The sequence below is a fragment of the Calliphora vicina genome, chromosome 3, assembly GCF_958450345.1.
Source record: "Calliphora vicina chromosome 3, idCalVici1.1, whole genome shotgun sequence".
Lineage (NCBI taxonomy): Eukaryota > Metazoa > Arthropoda > Insecta > Diptera > Calliphoridae > Calliphora > Calliphora vicina.
Genome location: NC_088782.1, coordinates 125,533,020 through 125,555,590, shown reverse-complemented (window position 1 = coordinate 125,555,590; position 22,571 = coordinate 125,533,020). Strand labels below are relative to the sequence as shown.

General features: G+C 25.5%; 1 protein-coding gene across 11 annotated transcripts in view; it reads right to left on the bottom strand.

Moving 5' to 3' along the window:
- bru3 (bruno 3) overlaps positions 1–22,571 on the bottom strand; it is a 339,939-nt gene that overhangs the window by 292,995 nt on the left and 24,373 nt on the right. For 5 of the 11 annotated variants that reach the window (XM_065502877.1, XM_065502872.1, XM_065502868.1 and 2 more), the window contains exon 2: positions 9,409–9,441. The exons of the other annotated variants lie outside the window; for them this stretch is intronic. In XM_065502877.1, coding sequence (XP_065358949.1) covers positions 9,409–9,441 — 33 coding nt within the window. The remainder of the gene's footprint in view (positions 1–9,408; positions 9,442–22,571) is intronic. 11 annotated transcript variants of the gene reach the window in all.

The following is a 22,571-nucleotide window of genomic DNA, read 5'->3' as shown; positions in this document are numbered from 1 at the left end:
TTCGAAAAATAGTAAATTTTTTCAAAATCTCATACAATAAATCATCTTGCTTTAAAATAATACAATAAAAAAGTACGTTTTTAAAAATGTACTATTTTCGGTACTTTTTGAAAAAGTACTTTTTGTTGAAAATTTCTTCAAAGTAAATAAAATAAATCATGTTACTTATAAATAATTCTATAAAAAAGTACGTTTTTAAAAAGGTACTATTTTCGGTACTTTTTGAAAAAGTGCTTTTTTTTGAAAATTTCTGCAAAGCAAATAAAATAAATCATCTTGCTTAAAAATAATTCTATAAAAAAGTACGTTTTTAAAAAGGTACTATTTTCGGTACTTTTTGAAAAAGTGCTTTTTTTTGAAAATTTCTTCAAAGCAAATAAAATAAATCATCTTGCTTAAAAACAATTCAATAAAAAAGTACGTTTTTAAAAAGGTACTATTTTCGGTACATTTTCAAAAAGTACTTTATGTTGAAAATTTCTTAAAAGCAAATAAAATAAATCATCTTGCTTAAAAATAATTCAATAAAAAAAAGTACGTTTTTAAAAAGGTACTATTTTCGGTACTTTTTGAAAAAGCACTTTTTGTTGAAAATTTCTTCAATGCAAATAAAATAAATCATCTTGCTTAAAAATAATTCAATAAAAAAGTACGTTTTTAAAAAGGTACTATTTTCGGTACTTTTTGAAAAAGCACTTTTTGTTGAAAATTTCTTCAATGCAAATAAAATAAATCATCTTGCTTAAAAATAATTCAATAAAAAAGTACGTTTTTAAAAAGGTACTATTTTCGGTACTTTTTGAAAAAGTACTTTTTGTTGAAAATTTCTTCAAAGCAAATAATATAAATCATCTTTCTTAAAAATAATACAATAAAAAAGTACGTTTTTAAAAAGGTACTATTTTCGGTACTTTTTGAAAAAGTACTTTTTGTTGAAAATTTCTTCAAAGCAAATAAAATAAATCATCTTGCTTAAAAACAATTCAATAAAAAAGTACGTTTTTAAAAAGGTACTATTTTCGGTACATTTTCAAAAAGTACTTTATGTTGAAAATTTCTTAAAAGCAAATAAAATAAATCATCTTGCTTAAAAATAATTCAATAAAAAAAAGTACGTTTTTAAAAAGGTACTATTTTCGGTACTTTTTGAAAAAGCACTTTTTGTTGAAAATTTCTTCAATGCAAATAAAATAAATCATCTTGCTTAAAAATAATTCAATAAAAAAGTACGTTTTTAAAAAGGTACTATTTTCGGTACTTTTTGAAAAAGTACTTTTTGTTGAAAATTTCTTCAAAGTAAATAAAATAAATCATCTTGCTTAAAAATAATTCAATAAAAAAGTACGTTTTTAAAAAGGTACTATTTTCGGTACTTTTTGTTGAAAATTTCTTCAAAGTAAATAAATAACTGATCTGCTTAAAAATAATTCAATAAAAAAGGTAGTATTTTCGGTACTTTTTGAAAAAGTACTTTTTGTTGAAAATTTCTTAACAGTAGTGAAAATTGCTTAGAAATTCTTAATACTCATAAAATCAATCGTCTTGCTTGAAAAAAAAATACCTTTTTAAAAAGGTACTATCGGTACTTTTTGTTGAAAAATCTTTAAAAGTAAAAAAAGTTCTCTTTTTACAGTTGATTTAGTTAAAATTCTTCACATCCTGTCGTTTTTTCATGTTTATATAACCAGCATTTCCCCTTTCTTACATTTTTGTTTAAGAGTATAAAAAGTTTAAGAATTTTTAATTTTAATCCCCTAAAAGTATGCCAATTTTTTATAGATATATTTATGTATATTAAGTCTAAATTAATTTAAAGTATAATATGTATTTAAAATGCCTTAATTATAATACATAGTTTGTAAATTTTCATAAAATTCATAATTTCCCTTTTGCAAAGATTAAGTAAAAAAAATAATTTTAATTACATTTTATTTGCATATTTTTCGGGGCGTTTATTTTCACATCAATGCTTTAAGCTGTTCAAGCAATATATACTTATGCAACAAAAAAATGTACTTAAAAATTAATAAACATTTTGTTTTTTTGAGGTTTTAACATTCAACATTTATGTTGCCTCAAACACGAAACATAAAAATTCAAGGAATAATAATAACAAAAAAAACCGCCTAAAAGCAATTTTCAATTAAACCATCACCTTAAATTATGCTCAACAAAAAAAAAGCCGAATATGCTAGAGTCTTTCTTTTTTTCATAATAATTTCATTTCACACCACGTTTTATTGAGGGGGTCTCTCTGTGTAATATTTCAAATCTAGTAGAAATAAACAGTTGTTTGTCTTGCGAACAGGAAACAAAACCCTGCAATACAGTCAGTCTGTTCGGTGTCAGTCTAAAATGAATTTTTGTTAAGGTTTTTTGTTTAATTTTTATGATGGAAGCTCAACCACTAAACTGTAGTATTTTAATTTTAATGTTTTCATTTTTTTTATTTTTCCCTTAGAAAAGTCCTTTTTTCAATGTGGTGTGTGTGAGCAAGTCCCTTTATTCGTGGCCAGGGTTTGTTTTATTTAAGTGTGTAGTAAAGGTAAATAAGTAGTTAAACAATACCTTTCTATACTTCTGCAAACATTTTATTTGAAATTTACATATAAATGAGCTGGCATTGGTAATGTTGTGGTGTCCGTCTGTCTCTTTTTGGCAATTTTATATGAATTTTTATACATAAATTTTGTTAGAGAAAAAAATGTAGCCTATTTTTTGTTTCCTAAAGTTTTATTTGTAGCTTTATTAAATTTCATCTTGCCATTCTATATGTTTGAGGTTTTAAATTACAACTGCTTATTACCTGGCTGGCCATAACTTATACACCTACATATACCTTTTCCCTTTTGGAACACTGTGGAAAAGAAGAAACAACCTGTGCAAATTTTATAAATATTCAGTTGTTTTTTTTTGCTTTATTGTTTTCATTTATTTGAAATACTAAAATTTTTAAAAACAAGCAACATCTAAAGGTCATTTAAAAGCAAGGGTCAGTAAACAAATGATGTTGTGCTGTGAGGTTCTACCTCTCATATATTTATTTGATGTAAAATTTTTGAGTTTGTTGTAAATTTATTTCGTTATTTTATATTTATGATGTCAGCTGTTATTATGTATTTGTTTTTCTTGTATATAATTTGTTTCAGTTTTAATGCTGGCATATAAAATGTTACAAATTATTTAGAACAACAAGAATATTGCATAATTTATAACCTTGAGTGTAGAATTACAGGCCCATTTTAGAATTATAAAAAAAATGTAGAAAGAATCACAAGATTTTCTTTGGAATTGTTATAATTTATAATGAAATTATTTCTACCTTTTGAAGAAGGTAGAAAAAGAGATTTGAAATTGTTCTTATTTACACTCAATTTTTTAAAAGGTTAAAGGTTAAACGCATTAAATAAAATAAACTGGAAAACTAGAACAATAGATTAAAGCAGAGAGAGAAAAAATTCTATTTGTTCACACAAATAGAAAGGGACAAAATTTATTAAAGAAATCTTCAGAAAAATGTTTTTAACATACGAAAATAAACCAAATTGAGCATTTTATTCAAAAGTCCTTTTTTTGATACTTTTTATTAAAACGTACTTTTTTGGTACTTCATGAAAATCATCGAAAATTTTTCACATTCTAACCATAATTACATTGTTATAGTAAAAAAACTAATTTTTCAAAAAGTACTTTTTTTTTGGTACCAAATTTCCAATCATTTGATATTTTAAAATGGGAACATTTGTATCAAAAATATAATTTTTTGATACTTTTCTATGATTAACATACAAAAATAAACAAAGTTAAAGTTTTTATGAAAAAGTACTTTTTTGGTACTTTTTAGCAAAATTAAAAAATATGGCAAACATGTTCTCTCAAATTAAAATTAATACAAAAACAATGTCAAAAAGTTCGCTAAAAGTCCAGTAAACGTAAGAACAGTATTAAAACATAGTAAATTTTGTTCAGAAATTAAGTACTATTTTTGGTACTTTTGCAAAATGGGAACATTTTTATCAAAAATAAATTTTTTGGTACTTTTCTTTGAATTATCATATAAAAATATACAAAACTGAAGTTTTTATGAAAAAGTACTTTTTTTGGTACTTTTTAGAAAAATTCAAAATGATGGAAAAAATATTCTATAAAAATAAAACTAATACAAAAACAATATAAATTTGGTTTAGAAAATGTTTCTTAGCATTTTTGGCTAAAAGTACTATTTTTGGTACTTTATGAAAATAGTACAAAGTTGTGGTACTTTTTGAGAAATGAAAAAAATTTCCAAATCTTAGAATTTTGAGGAGTTTTACAGAAACAAATTTAAAAAATCCATTAAAATTTTATTTATTTTTTTTTGGAGAAAAAGTATTATTTTTGGTACTTTTTAGAAAATTAATAAAAGTTAGCTAAAAGTCCAATAAATGTAAAAACAGTAATAAAACTTACAAAATTTTGTTAAGAAATTAATTCGCAACTTTTTAGCAAAAAGTACTATTTTTGGTACGTTTGTGCATGGGTACATTTTTATCAAAGATATATTTTTGTTACTTTTCTTTGAAATATCATATAAAAATATACAAAACTGAAGTTTTTATGAAAAAGTACTTTTTTTGGTACTTTTTAGAAAAATTGAAAAATATAACAAAAATTTTCTCTAAAATTAAAATTAATACAAAACCAATGTAAATTTTGTTTAGATAGTGTTTCTTATCATTTTTGACTAATAGTACTATTTTTGGTACTTTATGAAAATAGTGCATACAAAGTTTTGGTACTTTTTGAGTTTTACAGTAACGTATTTCAAAAAATCCATTAAAATGTTATTATATTATTTTTGAGAAAAAGTACTATTTTTGGTACATTTTAGAAAATTAATAAAAGTTAGATAACAGTATTAAAAGTTTTAACACGGTTTTTTTTAATAATATTTTAATTTAAAACATAGTAGATTTTGTTCAGAAATTAATTCGGGACTTTTTTGGTACTTTTTGACAAATGTGAAAAATTTTATCAAAAATTGCTTTTTTGGTACTTTTCTTGAGTACAATAAAATAAAAACAAAGAAAAAAAAGTTTTTTTGAAAAAGTACTTTTTTGGTACTTTTTAGAAAAGTTAAAAAAATGGCAAAGATGATCCCTAAAAATAAAATTAATACAAAAACAATGCAAATTTGGTTTAGAAAATGTATTAGTACAAATTTTTGGTACTTTTTGACAAATTAAAAAAATTTCCAAATCTTAGAATTTTGGGGAGTTTTACAGTTATTAAAAATATTTTTACAAATATTCCAAAATATAATAACATTTTAATTTTTTTTTTCAAAAAGTACTATTTTTGGTACATTTTAGAAAATTAACAAAAGTTCACTAAAAGTCCTGTAAACGTTAAAACACTATTTAAACTTAGCAAATTTTGTTCAGAAATTTATTCGCGACTTTTTGGCAAAAAGTACTATTTTTGGTACTTTTTTGAACAATGTGAAAATCAAAGATTTATGCATTTTAAACTATTTTTTTTACAGTTACTTAAAAATTAATTAAGATTTTTAAATTTTAAATTTTTTTCAAAAAGTACTATTTTTGGTACTTTTCAGAAAAATTACAAAAGTTGTCAGGAAGTCTAGCAAACAAATAGCTATACTAAAATAAAGTTAGTTGAGATCAGAAATCCTTCCTTTTGGTACTATTCCAAAAAGTACTTTTGGGAAATTAGGAGAAATGTGGTACTTTTTTCTATTTTTCCAAATTTTTGATAAAAATAGTTCTTTTGCAAAAAAATTTCAAATGATTTTCATGGAAAAATTGTTTTAAGTACTTTTTTGAAGATATGCTTTATTATATTATCTTAAATTTGTTTTAAAAATATTTCCAAATATTTGTTACTCCATCAAAAAAATTCTTTAAACTTCATAAAGTTTCCCAATTGCGGCTATTTAAAAAATTGCACTTCCATTCCTTCTTCTACTACTTTTCGAAAACTTTTTCGTAAGTGATGTTTATAAACTGTTATTTTATTTTTTTTAAAGGTATTTAAAGCCTGCACATTTTAGCCTTACAGTTGTTGGTTTTGTATCTTATTTTGAAACATATGCACTGTTGGCCCCGATAATGTTGATGGCTCATCATGATGATGACGATGATATTGCTGATGTGGTTGTTGTTGTTGTTTGCAATCATAATGATGGAGAATATAATGGAGACGATGATGAGGATGATGATGATGAGGGCTGCTGAAGTTAATTTTGTGCCGCTAAATAAACTACACTTTACCACATGCACACACTCATACACAGGCCAAAAAAATTCCCAGAAAATAACTCCAACTGCCAGCAACAATAATAAACAGATACAGCAACATTAACAAAAATTGTGTTGCAAAATAATCAAAAAAAAAAAACAAAAACGTATAAAGTTTAAACCAGGCCCGCTCACTTGCATCAGAATTTCCAAATCCTCACAAAAAAAAAAAATGTTAATTTTCCTCCACAACAACAAAAATATTTGGAAAAAAATTCTTGTTTTTTTCTTTTAAAATTGTTTTTACCCCGAAAATATATATATATTTTTTGTAGCAGTATGAAAAACCCAATACTTTGAGTAGCAACTCACAGATTGCAAGAGAGGGGGGAGTAAAGAGTAGTTAACAACAATTTACATTTGAGGAAAAAAAACACAACAACAAAATGAAAAGGATGAACAAATGTACCACGTATGGTTGTTACAAAATACAGTATATAAATGAAGGTACTACTCTACTGCTCTTGTATTGAAAAAATATGGCTAGAGGTTAAGCTTGTGTTAAAGTTTGCATACGAGCAAGGATATTCTGTTTTTCTCATATATGATTTTCATTATTTTTCCCATATACGTTATATACAAATATATTTTGTTGTGTGCATGTGTTTTTTTTTTTGGAGTTTTTAATACAGCAGCTGAAAATTATGCAAATTATTTACACTACAGGAATTTTTATGCAACAAAAATTATAACTTCTTGCCCTGTGTATGATGAGTAAATACAACATACAACAACTCATATATGTAGCAAAAAAAAAAAATAATAAACAATAACAAATATTAAGTGTATGTAAATAACACAGCAAAAATCATTTAAAGTTCAAATTGTCTGAAAAATAAACTGACATTTTGGCCCAAAGTAGACGGAGACTGCAGACAGAAAAAAAAGAGAAAATTTCAAAATGATTTTAAATCTTGTTTAAGCTTGAAGAAATGGCCAAATAATAAATAAATATTTCATTGAAAATTAAAAATAAAATGAAGACTTTTCCAAAAAGTACTATTTTTGGTACTTTTGGGAAAATTAATAAAAGTTTGCAAAAAGACCAGTACAAGTTAATGAAACTAAATAAATGTTGCTCAAAACTTCTTTCGCAATTTTTGTGAGTAAAGTACTATTTTTAGTACCATTTGAATTTTGTACCTTTTTTGGTACTTTTTGACAAAAGTGAAAAATTTATTTTGGCTGGTAAAAATATTTAAAATATTTCTATTAATTCAAAAAGTATGAAAATTTGTAAGTAAATTTCGTATAACTAACTATTCCGCTATTTAATTAAAAGTACTTTTTTTGGTACTTTTTGAACAATTATACAAATTTTTGGTACTTTTGACATTTTCAAAATTAAAGAATTTTTGACTATAAAGTAAAAAACATTTCCTAAGTATAAAAGGAAGACTTCTCCAAAAAGTACTATTTTTGGTACTTTTTAAAAAATTAATAAAAATTTGCAAAACTCCCAGTAAATGTTAATAAAACTAAATAAATGTTGCTTAAAAATGTTTCCGCAACTTTTTTGGGTAAAGTACTATTTTTGGTACCATTTGAAATTTTTATCTTTTTTGGTACTTTTTTACAAAAGTGAAAATTTTTCTAAAGCAAAACATTTTGGCTGGTCAAACAACAAAATTTGATTTTTTTTTAAATATTTCTGAATTTTTTTATGATTTTGTAACTTTTTCAAAAAGTACTATTTTTGGTACTTTTTTTGAAAATGAATAAAAGCTCGCTAGAAGTCCAGTAAAAGTTTAATTAATACTGAAAGTAACTATATTTCGCATAACAAATTCTTCCGCAATTTTATTAAAAGTACTATTTTTGGTACTTTTAACAAATTGTAAAAATTTTTGGTACTTTTTGACAAATGTCTAATATTTGTAGAGTGAAATAATTTTAGATTATTAAGTAAACGATTTTTTCTAAGGAGACAAGTCCAAGAATAGGACTTTTCCAAAAAGTACTATTCTTGTTACTTTTTAGAAAATGCACAAACATTTGCTAATAGCTCAGTAAAAGTTAATGAAACTAAGTAAATTTTGCTCAAACATGCTTCCGTAACTTTTTTGGCTAAAGTACAATTTTTGGTACTATTTGAAATTTGTACCTTTTTTTTGCTACTTTTTGACAAAAGAGAAAAATTTCCGAATTTAAAAAATTTTGGATTATATAACAACAAATTTCATTTTCTTAAAAATTTATTGAGATTTTAAAATATTTTCAAAAAGTACTATTTTTGGTACCTTTTAGAAAATTCATAAAAGTTCGCTACAAGCCGAGTAGAAATTGAATTAGTATTGAATGGGAGTAAATTTTATAAAAAAAATTATTTTGGTACTTTTTTTGGAAAAAGTACTTTCTTGGTACTTTTTGAGACAAAATTGTAAAATTATCTAAATCTAGGAATTTTGGATTATATAACAAATTTTATTTTCAAATACTTTCAAAAAGTACTATTTTTGGTACCATTTTTTTGGAAAATTCATAAAACTGCGTTAAAAGACGTGTAAAAATTAAATTAGTATTGAATGTGAGTAAATTTTTAAAAAAAAAAAAAAATTTTGTCAAATAGTATCAAAAATTAGTACTTCTTTCGAAAATGTACTTTTTGAAATTTGCACTAATTTTTGATACTTTTTGACAAAAGTGTAAAATTATCTACATATATCAAAAAATTTTGAAAAGTAAACCAATAAAATGTTTGTTTTTTACGCTCATATAAAATTTTTCTAAAAATTATTATTTATCATTTATTAAAAGTACTATTTTTGGTACTTTTTAGAAAATTATAGAAACTTAGCTAGAAGCTTAGTAAAATTTAAATTTTGTTCAAAATTACTTTCGAACCTTTTTTTTTGAAAAAGTACTATTTTTGATAATTTTCTAAAAAGTACCAAAAAAAAGTACTTTTTGTAAAAACGGTAATTTAATAATTGCCAAGACTTTAACAAGTTTTTCCAGGATTTATTATTGATTTTTTGCAATATTTCCTTAAATTGTAAAATCATAAAAACTTAAAATTTCCTGATTTTGTCATAAATTAAAACCGTCTTTAGTAATTAAATGAAAATTTAACAAAATAAAAATATTGTGTTGTTTTTTCATTACTTACGTAGTTCATTATTTGTTTATCGCAAACACTTACCTAAAAAGACAAGAAAGAGAAAAGAAAAATTATTAAATTTTTTTAAAAAAATTTAGAAAATATAAATTTATAACAAGATGTCAAAAAAGTCTTCTTATATTTATACAGGTTTTTTTTCCATCAAATAAATATTCTAAAGTAATCTAATAAATATTGATTTTTTTTATATACTTAATAAAATGACAAGAATTTATATACACAAGTGTATGAATAAAAAAATGAAAAAAAAAGAAAAACGTCACCATTATAATCATCGTAGTCGTCATCATCATTATCATCAAAATAACAACGTGAGTAACCTGATAATAAAAACATGAGTATGCCATACAGACAGTGGGTCAAAATAAGAACAATTTTATAAATAAATATTTGATAATATGGGTATATTTATATTTAAGCATTTAAAATCGTTTGCATTTTAAAGGCCCACTGTGTTTTAAACAATTTCCTACTTTCTGGTATGGATGGTATGTTCTTGTAGTTACTAGATACTTTGATAGTACTAGTAATACATTTAAAACTACTCAAACTTACTCTACATACATACAAATATCTCCCAGCTGTTTTGGATGACTGTCCCTAATTTTTGATTTTATCTATCATTTAATTTTTTTTTACAGAATTAACGAAATCTAACTGATCTATCTAAATAACTATTTACTAAATTGCTGTGCAAACAAAATTTGACAATTAACTTCATGTTAGATTACCTGTGGTGTATAAAGTAACCCATTGACTTATATTTTGCCATACAAAGATCAAATACATATCAAATGACTTATACAATGGAAACATTGGCTACTTGTAAAACTGCTGGGCTCTTCTAGAATTTCTACATGTTTGATGTATAAGTAAGTGAGTGTATGTTGGAGTATGCATGATTTGGAGTGGGCCAAGTAATTTGATATACTGTCATGACTGCAAAACATGAACTTTAACGAAGACCACACCAACATGTTGAAAACTACATACAAGCAGGCTAAAACAAAACCAACAAAAAAAAAACCGAAACCAAGAAACTTTTATACACAACAAAAAAAATAAAATACATAGAAAGACAAGAATTACTACAACCCCAAAAGGGATGAAATCATGCGCTCATTCAATCATTCAAATGTCCTTTGAACTATAAAAATACATGACACTAATAAAAAATGAACAAAACAAAAAAAAACCAACCAATACAACTTAAACTTTAATAAAATGTATAAAACTATAGGACAAAATATAAGATACATTGCTACCAATACTTTGGCAAACAAAGTTATTGAGCTCTCACAGATACTGTAAAGCAAAGTTTTCTATATAAAAATTGTATTTTATTATCATAGTTGTAGTTGTTTTAAAAAGCTATCTTGTTGATATTTACGATAATTTTACTCAGTTCTTGTTGGCCAGACATGGTGGACTCTTAATGTCCATTAACCTGTTTATTTTTATTTTGTGTGTTTGTCCTTTTTTTTGGTAACAAAAAAAAAAAATAAAATAAACTCATCATTATTTTTATTGAGTTTTTATGTAAAATAAACCACACGCAGTTTTTTTGTATTTGGTTGTCTATGTGGGCACAAGATATATTGTCCCCCAAAAAATAAGACACAACCAACAAAAAATGAAGAGTAAAAAACATGGTATATGCACAGAAAAGGGAAATAAATTTATTAAGTTTTAACTGTGTGCTGTGTAAATGTGGGTGGTTGGCTAAATGTTGATAGTAGGTCAATACTAAAATTGTGTGACTAAAATCAATTTGAATAATTTGTTTTCGTAAAATGAAAATATGGGGGAGAAAATACAGCAAGTAGTTAGAGAATTTGAAAAAATAAAGAAATTTTTAATGAATAATTATCAAATTGTGTGTTTTGGATTTAAATAAGGACAAATGAAGTAAAAATCTAAATGTTCCTTAACCTTAATTTACAGCCTAAAAGTAGGCAACTCTTTTTATACCCTTAAATGAGTGGCACTCTTTTTATACCCCTTAAATCAGTGGCAGAGGTTTGTAATTTTCACATCTTTCCACATAATGTACATTACGAATCATTATATATGGCGGATTCGATATAGCCATGTCCGTTTGTTTGTTGAAATCAATATCCGAGTCCAACTTAGAGAAAATAAAGTCACAAATGTCTGAGATATAAGCAAAAAATCAGGTCTACCGCGCTTCTTTCTCCAATTTTCATTAAAATTTTTGTTTTCAACAAAAGTCATTTTAACCCAATTTTTATTCCAACAAAAAATTTTTTTTCACCGCATTTGTTTTTGACCCAATTTTGTTTTCAACGAAATTCTTTTAACATTTTTTTTTACTGGATTTTTTTTCTGAATTTTTTTTACGAAAATTTTTTTTCCAAAAAAAAAATAGTTTTCAATATTTTTTTATTTTTGCTTAAAGTATAGTTTAGTGAAGGGTATATATGATTCGGCTCAGCAGAATATTGCACTGGTACTTGTTTTTTTCAATTCAATATTTCCTTATTTTTTGCATAAAAATCAATCAAAAAATATTTGACTAATAATTCTATGAAAAAATGCAGTAAAATCTTGATTTTATAATACATATAAAAATACTAGCATACTTTTAGGGGTATTGAGAAGAAAAGAACTTTGTTGAAATCAACTTTCCGAGTCCAACATAGAGAAAATCAACCCACATATGGCTGAGATATAAGCAAAAAACCGAGTCTATCACGCTTCTTTCACAAATTTTCATCGAAATTTTTTTAAATCCATTTTTTTTAACAAAATTTTTTTTCCCAACATTTTTTTTCCTAAATTTTTTTTTTACCAAATTTTTTCACTAAATTTTTTTTCAACGAAATTTTTTTTAAAAATTATTTTTTGAGCCAAAATTTTTTTTATTGAAATTTTTTTTCTTAAATTTTTCTTACGAAATTTTTTTCCCAAAAAATATTTGTGTGAGGTTTTTCACAGTCTTATTTCAAACAAAAAAAAAATATAAAACTAATAATTCTATGAAAAAATACAGTAAACTCTTGATTTTATAATATATATAAAATTACTAGCATACTTTTAGGGGTATTGGGAATAAAATAACTCATAATCTAACTAAAATATGTTATAGAACATTAAACATCCTAAATATTCCTTAAACAAAACATACAGCCTAAAAGTAGGTCTCTCTTTTTTCCTAAGAATCATTATTTTATAATTATTTGCATAAAAATCCAAAAAAGAACTTAATGTTTTGAAGAAAATGTACCAGTAAATATTTGCATGTGGTTTTTCACAGATTTTTCTTTATAACCAAACAATACAAAACAAAAAATGTTAAAAAAATATAGAAAAACCTTGATTTTATGCTTCATATAAAATTACTAACATACTTTTAGGGGTTCTGTTGCTAAAAACAAAAAATTTTTATAAGCTTTTTTATATTTTTAAAAATTTTTGTATTTATTAAACAATTGAAAGAATTTTTAATGAAAAATTATCAAATTGTTTGTTTTGAACTAAAAATCAAACTAAAATATGCAATAGAACATTAAAAATGCCAAATACTCATTAAACTAAATTTTCAGCCTTAAAGTATGCCCTTCATTTTATCTAATAATTTGAATACTAATCCATATTTTAAAAGAAAAAACTTATTTAATGTTTTCTTTCCAACCAAAAAATATTGAAATACAACAAAAACTCGGCAAAACCTTGATTTTATGCAACATATAAAATTATTAACATACTTTTAGGGGAATTTGTTACATTTTTATTAGCTTTTTTTAAACCATACTTTTATGATTTCTTGTTTTTCCAAACCAAGATAGTGTATTTAGAAAACATAAAATATTATTTAATCACCTTGAACCAATGCACAATAATAATTTTTTTTGTTTAAAAATTTTTCTTTTTTTTTTTTTGTTTAGGTGTTGAAAAGGACTAAGGAAATTGTTAATTTTTATAGCATCATAAAATATTTTGCTACGCTTCCGTGATAAAATATTAGACTCTAAAAGAGTGCGTTTGGCAATGGGAGTTTCCTGTGGTGGTTATTAGAAAACAATGGTATATTATGCAGAATTAAGTGAGAGAGGCAGGGAATTGTTTCTGGTCTTAAATCATACTAACACTTTCCGTACAATGTTGCATTCGCTTTTATGGCCAAAGTCATATTTTATATTCGGTGTTTTCTTTATTTTTTGTTTTATATATACCTAGAGATTAAAAGCCTAAAGTTTGTTAAGTAATAATAAGAAAGGAATATTTTTAAATAAAATGTAAACAAAAGGAAATTATTCGTTTGGGGTTATTAAGCAAAAATCTAAATTAAAGTTAATTTTTAAGGGCTTTTTTTTTAAAAATAGAAATAGAAATTCTTTAAAAATAAGACCTAATTTTGGAGTGCCAAACTAAGTAATAAATTTAAAGCATGCTTTTAGGGGAATATAATAAAATAAATTGGGAGTTATACAATTTAAATGATCAAAGTTAAAAAGAAATATTTTTTAAAAAACTACTAAAAGTTTTTAAAAAGTACTGAAAAATCCTATTTTTTTAAAAAAATACATAAATGTACCACTTTTTCAAAAGGTACTAACAATAAATTTATTAAAATGTAATTAAAATACTATTTCTTTAAAAAAAAGTACTAAAAGTGATTCGTGTTTAAAATACACTAAAAAAAATACTACTTTTATAACTTTTCTGAAAAAGTTCTCAAAAATACTAATTTTTTAAAAAAGTACAAAAAATACTACTTTTTTAAAAAAGTACAAAAATAATTTTTTTTGATAGGGACTGAAAATACTACCTAAAATATACTAAAAATAATACTTTTTAAAAAAGTGGTAAAAATAAAAAATAAAAGTGATTCGTGTTTAAAATACACTAAAAAAAACTTAGTACTTTTTTTTTAAAAAAGTACCAAAAATACTACTTTTTTAACTTTTCTAAAAAAGTTCACAAAAATACTAATTTTTTAAAAAAGTACAAAAAATACTACTTTTTTAAGAAAGTACAAAAATAAATTTTTTTTGATAGGGTCTGGTAGTATTTTCAAAAAAATATACTAAAAATAATAATTTTTAAAGAAGTAGTAAAAAAAAAGTGATTCGTGTTTAAAATACACTAAAAAAAACTTAGTACTTTTTTTTCTAAAAATTACCAAAAATACTACTTTTTTAAATTTTCTGAAAATGTTCGCAAAAATACTACTTTTTTAAAAAAGTACAAAAAATACTACTTTTTTAAAAAAAGAACAAAAAATACTACTTTTTAAAAAAGTACAAAAATAAATCTTTTTTTGATAGGGACTGAAAATACTACCTAAAATATACTAAAAATAATACTTTTTAAAAAAGTGGCAAAAATAAAAGTGATTCGTGTTTAAAATACACTAAAAAAACTTAGTACTTTTTTTTCTAAAAAGTACCAAAAATACTACTTTTTTAATTTTTCTGAAAAAGTTCGCAAAAATACTACTTTTAAAAAAAGTGCCAAAAATACTACTTTTTTAAAAAAGTACAAAAATAAATCTTTTTTGATAGGGACTGAAAATACTACCTAAAATATACTAAAAATAATACTTTTTAAAAAAGTAGTAAAAATAAAAAAATTTTGCAAAATGTTTAAAAGCTACTAAAAATTGTATTGTTTTTAAAAAGCTTTGATAAAACTACAAAAATACTACTTTTTAAAAAAGTACTAAAAATACTACTATCTGAAATTTACCAAAAATATTATTTAAAAAATTCGGTATTTTTAGAAAAGTATTTATAATACTATTTTTTTAAATATTTAAAAATACTACTTTTTTAAAAAAATCAAAAATTGCTCTTTTCCAAAGAAGTTTTTTTACAAAATTTCCTTCCATGGCCTTAAAACCATCAGTTTCTTTACTTTATTTTAAAATAAAAAAAACTTTTTCATTAAGATTTAACATTTTATTTTGAAGAATTGTACTTCCCTTTTTTTGCGCTAAACTAAAATTTTTCTTTACAGCTTTGTAAACTTTTTTGTATGAAAAAAACTTTTTTCTATATTACAGTTATGAGGAGTTAAATGCTTGTCGATAACTGTTTGTTGTTGTTTTTGTTTGTATTTAACAAAAAGGAAAACAAAAAAACAACAACCTAACAATTTCAGTTTGTATTTTTTTTTTGCCTGCAATAAACACCCTTCAATGATGAAGTCTCCTCTTACAAGAAGTGGCTGGCTGTTGTTGTTGATGTAGTTGTTGCTGCTGGTTACAGTATTGTATTGTTAGAAGTGTTGCATACTTCGTTTTCTAAAGTGAGTTTATAGTGTGCTAACAAAATCAATCGATACTTAATGGAAAATCGTTATTAATGAAAAAGTTTCTGTTTGGTTTTGTTGCAGTTGTTGTTGTTGTACGTAGTACTTTTCTTTCTGCTTGTTATGTGCAGTTTTGTTGTTATTGCTGTTGCATTTACTACCGTCTACTACGGCAAGTGGCAAAATTGTGTGAATTTTAAAAGGAATACAATTGAAAATGCAGTCAGCCATGCGTTAGAAAACAATGATAAAGTGCAAAGCCAGTGCTGAGTAAAAAGTGCACGTAATTTTTTTTTTGTTCTGTATAAAAAGCATTGCTAGAAAATAAGTTAAAGTTTTTGTATTGTTCGCAACAAGGAGAGTATTCGAGGGATGGAGGAAACAAAAAGTATAGAAAAGAACTTAAAAGTTTGCCAAAAACCCTTAACAACAATTTGTAATTATAATATGGGAAGTGTGAAATGTTGTTTTATTACGAGAGTGTTTTTTTGTGAGCTAAAAATTGTATGAAAAGGATATTTCGAAAATATTGAAGTTAAATAGCAAAGGCAAATAGAAACTTAAAGCATGATTTAAGGCTAAAGCACAAAAAAGCTAAAAATAATACTTTTTATGAAGTTACCGACAATATTCAATGATTTTATAAAAATATTGCCTACTTTTAGGCTGATATAAGGATATTGCTTTAAATATTCCAAAAACGAATTTACTTCCCCATTTATCTATTAGTAAAAACCTACCAAGAAACCCTTTAACTTCTTTTACAAAAATTTATTGAAAAATCATTAAAATTTATATGCAAAACCAAAAATCAACACAACATACAAGTTTGAGAGAATTTCTTGTGTGTGTGTGTGTTTTTTTTCTCAGATTCTGTGCAGCGTCAACCACAAACAATTTGAAAATTTTGTTATAAACCACAAAAACCTCAGGAAAAGTATGCTATGAAATGTGTAATTAAAAACAATTAAACACAAAGTAAAGAAAGGTTAAAGAAAAAAGAGTTTTGTTAAAACAAATTATGACAAAAAATTTCAGTGCAACAATTTAAAAGTAGGCTTTAACTTTATACATAAAATACAGTATAACATCTACTATTATAACTAGAACAGAACTAGAACAGAACTAGAACAGAACTAGAACAGAACTAGAACAGAACTAGAACAGAACTAGAACAGAACTAGAACAGAACTAGAACAGAACTAGAACAGAACTAGAACAGAACTAGAACAGAACTAGAACAGAACTAGAACAGAACTAGAACAGAACTAGAACAGAACTAGAACAGAACTAGAACAGAACTAGAACAGAACTAGAACAGAACTAGAACAGAACTAGAACAGAACTAGAACAGAACTAGAACAGAACTAGAACAGAACTAGAACAGAACTAGAACAGAACTAGAACAGAACTAGAACAGAACTAGAACAGAACTAGAACAGAACTAGAACAGAACTAGAACAGAACTAGAACAGAACTAGAACAGAACTAGAACAGAACTAGAACAGAACTAGAACAGAACTAGAACAGAACTAGAACAGAACTAGAACAGAACTAGAACAGAACTAGAACAGAACTAGAACAGAACTAGAACAGAACTAGAACAGAACTAGAACAGAACTAGAACAGAACTAGAACAGAACTAGAACAGAACTAGAACAGAACTAGAACAGAACTAGAACAGAACTAGAACAGAACTAGAACAGAACTAGAACAGAACTAGAACAGAACTAGAACAGAACTAGAACAGAACTAGAACAGAACTAGAACAGAACTAGAACAGAACTAGAACAGAACTAGAACAGAACTAGAACAGAACTAGAACAGAACTAGAACAGAACTAGAACAGAACTAGAACAGAACTAGAACAGAACTAGAACAGAACTAGAACAGAACTAGAACAGAACTAGAACAGAACTAGAACAGAACTAGAACAGAACTAGAACAGAACTAGAACAGAACTAGAACAGAACTAGAACAGAACTAGAACAGAACTAGAACAGAACTAGAACAGAACTAGAACAGAACTAGAACAGAACTAGAACAGAACTAGAACAGAACTAGAACAGAACTAGAACAGAACTAGAACAGAACTAGAACAGAACTAGAACAGAACTAGAACAGAACTAGAACAGAACTAGAACAGAACTAGAACAGAACTAGAACAGAACTAGAACAGAACTGAACTAGTCTAAAGTTAATATAAACATTTTCGTAAGAATACCTTTAAGTTTGTTTAATTTAATAAAAACAGCATACTTTTAGTCCTAATTTTTCTTTTATTTCTTGGTATCTCAATTTAAAATATTGTTACTTTTCTGTTGTTGTTTCCTCAACTTCTTTGTCTTGCCGCCACAAAAACCGCCACAAACTTCTCTCAATACAAGATACAAAGACTTCAAGCTAAAGGAAAAATGATTTACTATTGTTGTATACAATGTTTGGTTGCCATAAAGCCGCTACTGGGTGCTTCGGTGGCCTCGACAAAATAACCCGCATTTTGTACAATTGTAAGCAAAGACTGCTTTACGTAAATTGAGTACTTTTTTTTTTATAAAAAAATGAAAATAAAGTGAACTTATTTTGTTTTCTTGTTTTATTTTTTACTGCGTTTTATTCTTTTGAACAATTTATTGTAACAGGAATACAATTGTGAATTGCATTGACATGTTAAAAACTTTAGCCAGCAATAATATTTATTTTTTTGGGGTGATTTTGTTGCTTATACCTTGATGGCAGGGATTTAAAGTGAAATAAAATTGGATCTCAATAATAAAGGAAAGTTTCTTTCACTCGAAGTTAAAGAAAGAAAGAAACAAACAAAAAACAGCATTTATTTATAATGCATTCAATACTTGGCAATAAAGTATTGGGATTATACAAAAAAAAAAGTTTAATGACAGTTTAAAAACATGTTAAAGAAAATGGAATTCTTTGGGATTGAAAAAGATTTCAAATACTACAATTTGTTAAATATATATTAAAAAAAGAAAAATCTCCTAAAAGTAGGCAACACAATTTCCCAAATTCTAGTTCAAATTCTAAACAATGTTTAGTCTCATTATTGAATTTTATGTGTGTTTTTAAACAAAAACCAGCATTTTTCTTTGTATCCCTTGAATATATGCTTTAGTTTCTGGCACATCAAAAATTCTTGAACAATGATTGATTTTATTAGTTCATAAAACATTTACATACTCGTGTAGGAGTTTAAAAATACTCGTATTATTGTTTGTTCTTTGTTTTTTTTTCTTCTTTATTCTTTAAGTTTATTGGTGTTTTATCGTTGTACGCAGTTTCCTTAGCCTGCCTTTAAATATGCTATAAAAAAATTAAAAAAAAAACATTTTATGGCATGTTATCGACAAAGTATTTTTTACCCTTTTATCTTTCCTCTTAGGAAACTTTGTAACATGTCTAAAAATATAATAAAATTTCGTTTATTTTATTGTTAAATAATCTAATCATGCACATGATATTTGTAGCTATAGTATACTTTTAGGCTGTTTAAGCAAAAGAAGAGGGCTATTTAAAAAGTGATTTATGGGGGCATAAAGAAACCTCGAAATATGTAAGTAACAACAGAGGAAAAGTAATAAAATGAGAATTATAGGGTCTATAAATACCAGGGGAAGAGATTTTTTATGTTTAAAGAAAATATTTTAAAATTTTTCGGGGTAATAAAAATATAAAATTTTTAATTAAAAAAAAATATTTGAAAAATCAATTAAAATTGTTAGGGAAGTGAAATCGAAGCTCAAATTTAGGATATCAAGGAATTTTTTCTGTCTGGTTTTTCTTAAATTTTAAAAAAATCTTCTTGTTTTTCAACTAATCAAAAGAAAAATTTAAAGTTATCATAAGGAAAGAAACTAACATTGTTAAGTAAACAAAAATATGTTTTGAATCTTTTGCTGATTGTTAGCCACATTTAGCTGGTACTTCTTTTTTTTCCCCCATTTATTTGCACCCATCTTTTGCTGTTTTTCCCACAACAACCTAGAGTTGAGTTTATTGTTAAATAACATCAGTTTAAAAGACACAACCAAACAAAAAGTAAGCAAAAAGAAATGAAAAGAAACCCAACTTTTTATATGTCTTTTGTACAAGAGTTTGCTTAAGTTTTTTTTTTTTTTCTTTTATTTTGGTGGGTTTGAACACTGGTAGTTGTTCATCATTAAAAAGTTTTTTGGTGAGTAAATTTTTTTTTTTGTTTTCTTCAAATTTGTAAAAGTTGTCAATTCTTTCTTAAATATGCTGTGTGTGTAAGTTTTTTTCTGTTGTGTGTGCTCTACAACACCCTCTCTCGTTCACATACATATTTGCGAAAACATTTTAGTTATTTTTACAACTTTATAGTTTTTCTTAGTGTTAAGGCAGTGTTAGTGGCCGGAAATGTCGTAGCAAAAACCTTTAACAATATTGACTAACATGTGTTGCGACAAATTTTGTAAGAAAGACTAAAAGTACGACCGTCATTGTTTAGTTTAGTTTGGTTTGTTAGTATTTTGTTAGTAATTAAGGTTATTCTAAGGGGATTTAAGGATATAACCAAATAATCAAAATTTCTTCAAGATAAAATTGCTGTAGCTGTCCTCCCCAAACGCCTGTCTGTCACTATGTTTATCTATAAACACAGACATAATTGGCAAACTGACAGGCTTTTTATACACTTCAGCATGAGTGGTAAGTTTATCATTCCGTTTGTAATTTCTATATTATTTGGGAATGCATAAGGCAAATGATATAACTGAAATAATTCGGTAAAGTTTGGTTCTTCGAACCTTACATTCATTTAAAAAATAGACATCCATTCCTTCGAACAAAGTTCATAAGTTTTGATTATCAAACAAAATCAATAAAAACAAGTAAGAGAGCGATATTCTTATATTATATTAAATTATACTTCAAAATACCAATTTTAAATATTTTTATTTAAACAAAATTTTTTTTTTCCAAGGTTATTTTTTTGATTTTTTGAAAAAAAAATTTTTTGAATTGTTATTTTAAAATTTTTTAAATTAAATTTTTTTTTTTGTTAAAATTAATTTTTTTTTTAAATTTAATTTTTTTTTTTTAAATTCTAAAAAAAATTTTTTTTTTTGGTGAAAAAAAATATTTTTTCCGATTTTGATCCATTGTAGGTCCAATTTACTATGGTCTTATATACGTCGTTGCAAAAATCTTTGAAATATCTTTCATTAGATATCCATATTGTCTATATTAATGACTTAGTAATCCAGATATAGGTAAAAAATCGAGGTTGTCCTGGTTTTTTCCTCATATCTCAACCATTTGTGGACCGATTTTGCTGATTTTGAATAGAAAACTTCTCGAAAGTATGTCTGCAGAATTATTGATGATTGGGCTCCCGAAGATATCTGGGGTCTTCTGAAAATTGATTTCAACAGACAGACGGACGTAGCTTAATCCACTGCGCTATCTATAAGGATCCAGAATATATGTATATACTTTATAGGGTCAGAAAATTATATTGTGGAAATTACAAACGGAATGACAAACTTATAAATAACCTTCCATCGCTTTCAATGTGCTAGATATGGTTTGTTCGGTTCAGAAGTGGGGATTTTGACACGGAAGACAAAGATCTCACAGGCCAGCCAAAAAAGTTTGAAAACCAATAATTGAAGGCATTACTCCAGTAAGATTATTGACAAACTCAACTAGAGCTTTCAGAATTACTGACAGCTACTCTAGCAGCAATTTAAAAATATTTGCGAGCAGCAAGATTCATCCAAAAGCAATGAAATTGGGTACCACACGAATTGAAGACGAGAGACCTTAAAAGACGATTTTGTATGTCTGAAATGCTGCTTGAACGCTATAAAAAGAAAATCATTTTTGCACCGAATCATTACTAGCGATGAAAAATTTATCTATTTGAAGCATAAGAGATCGTATGTGAAGCCCGGCCAACCAGCCGAAATGACACCAAAGCCAAATATCCATTGTGGCATAAAAATTATCCTGTCTATTATGAGCTGCTGAAATCTGACCAGACCATCACATGAAACCTGTTAAAAACTATTTAGAATGAAGTGGTTGGGAAGTTTTGCCTCACCCGCTTTGTAGTCCAGACTGTCCAGACATCGATGCAGAAAGCTTTATCTGGGATACGCTCTACTTCAGAACAAAGTATCCGATATTGGCTTTATTCGTTCTTAGCCTTAAAATATGATCAGTTATTTTGGCTTGGAATCCATATGTGGCCAGAAAGATGGGAAAAGGTCATAGGTCATAGGTCATTTGAATAAATTTATGTTATGCAAATGTTTCAAAATATAAAAAAATTAAAATTGGTCCTTCCAACCCAAATATAGTGCAAAATGTTTACCATAAAATAAGCAATATATAAATCTTTACATAAGTTCCTCAAAGAAGTACTAGTTGGACTAGTTTCTGCAAAAATAAATTTGGGCCTTCGCCTGATATTTTATTAAAATAGTGTAATCTCTCATTACAATATAAGTAGCCACTTAAGAAATACATTTATTGAAAATATGGTTTTCAGTAAATAAGTAGTTTGATTTGCAATAAATTGGTCCTTCGAACTTTCCTAAAGTCTCAAAAGGAATCTTAAATATGTTTGTAAAAGAGAAGATATCTGTACAATATATTTATTGACTTCAAGAAGACTGAAGCTTTATTGATTCATTATAAAAAATATTTGTTTCAAATTCTTTAAAATTAAATTCCAATTATGGTCCTTCGAATTCATATATGTATAATTAATTCCTTTTATTGTTGAATAAGGATAGAATGATACCGTCTCAGTTCATATCATTATCAAGTCTAAAGTATTGTAATACAATGGGTTAAATCATATGTATTAATTTACTGCAATAGCTAGTGGT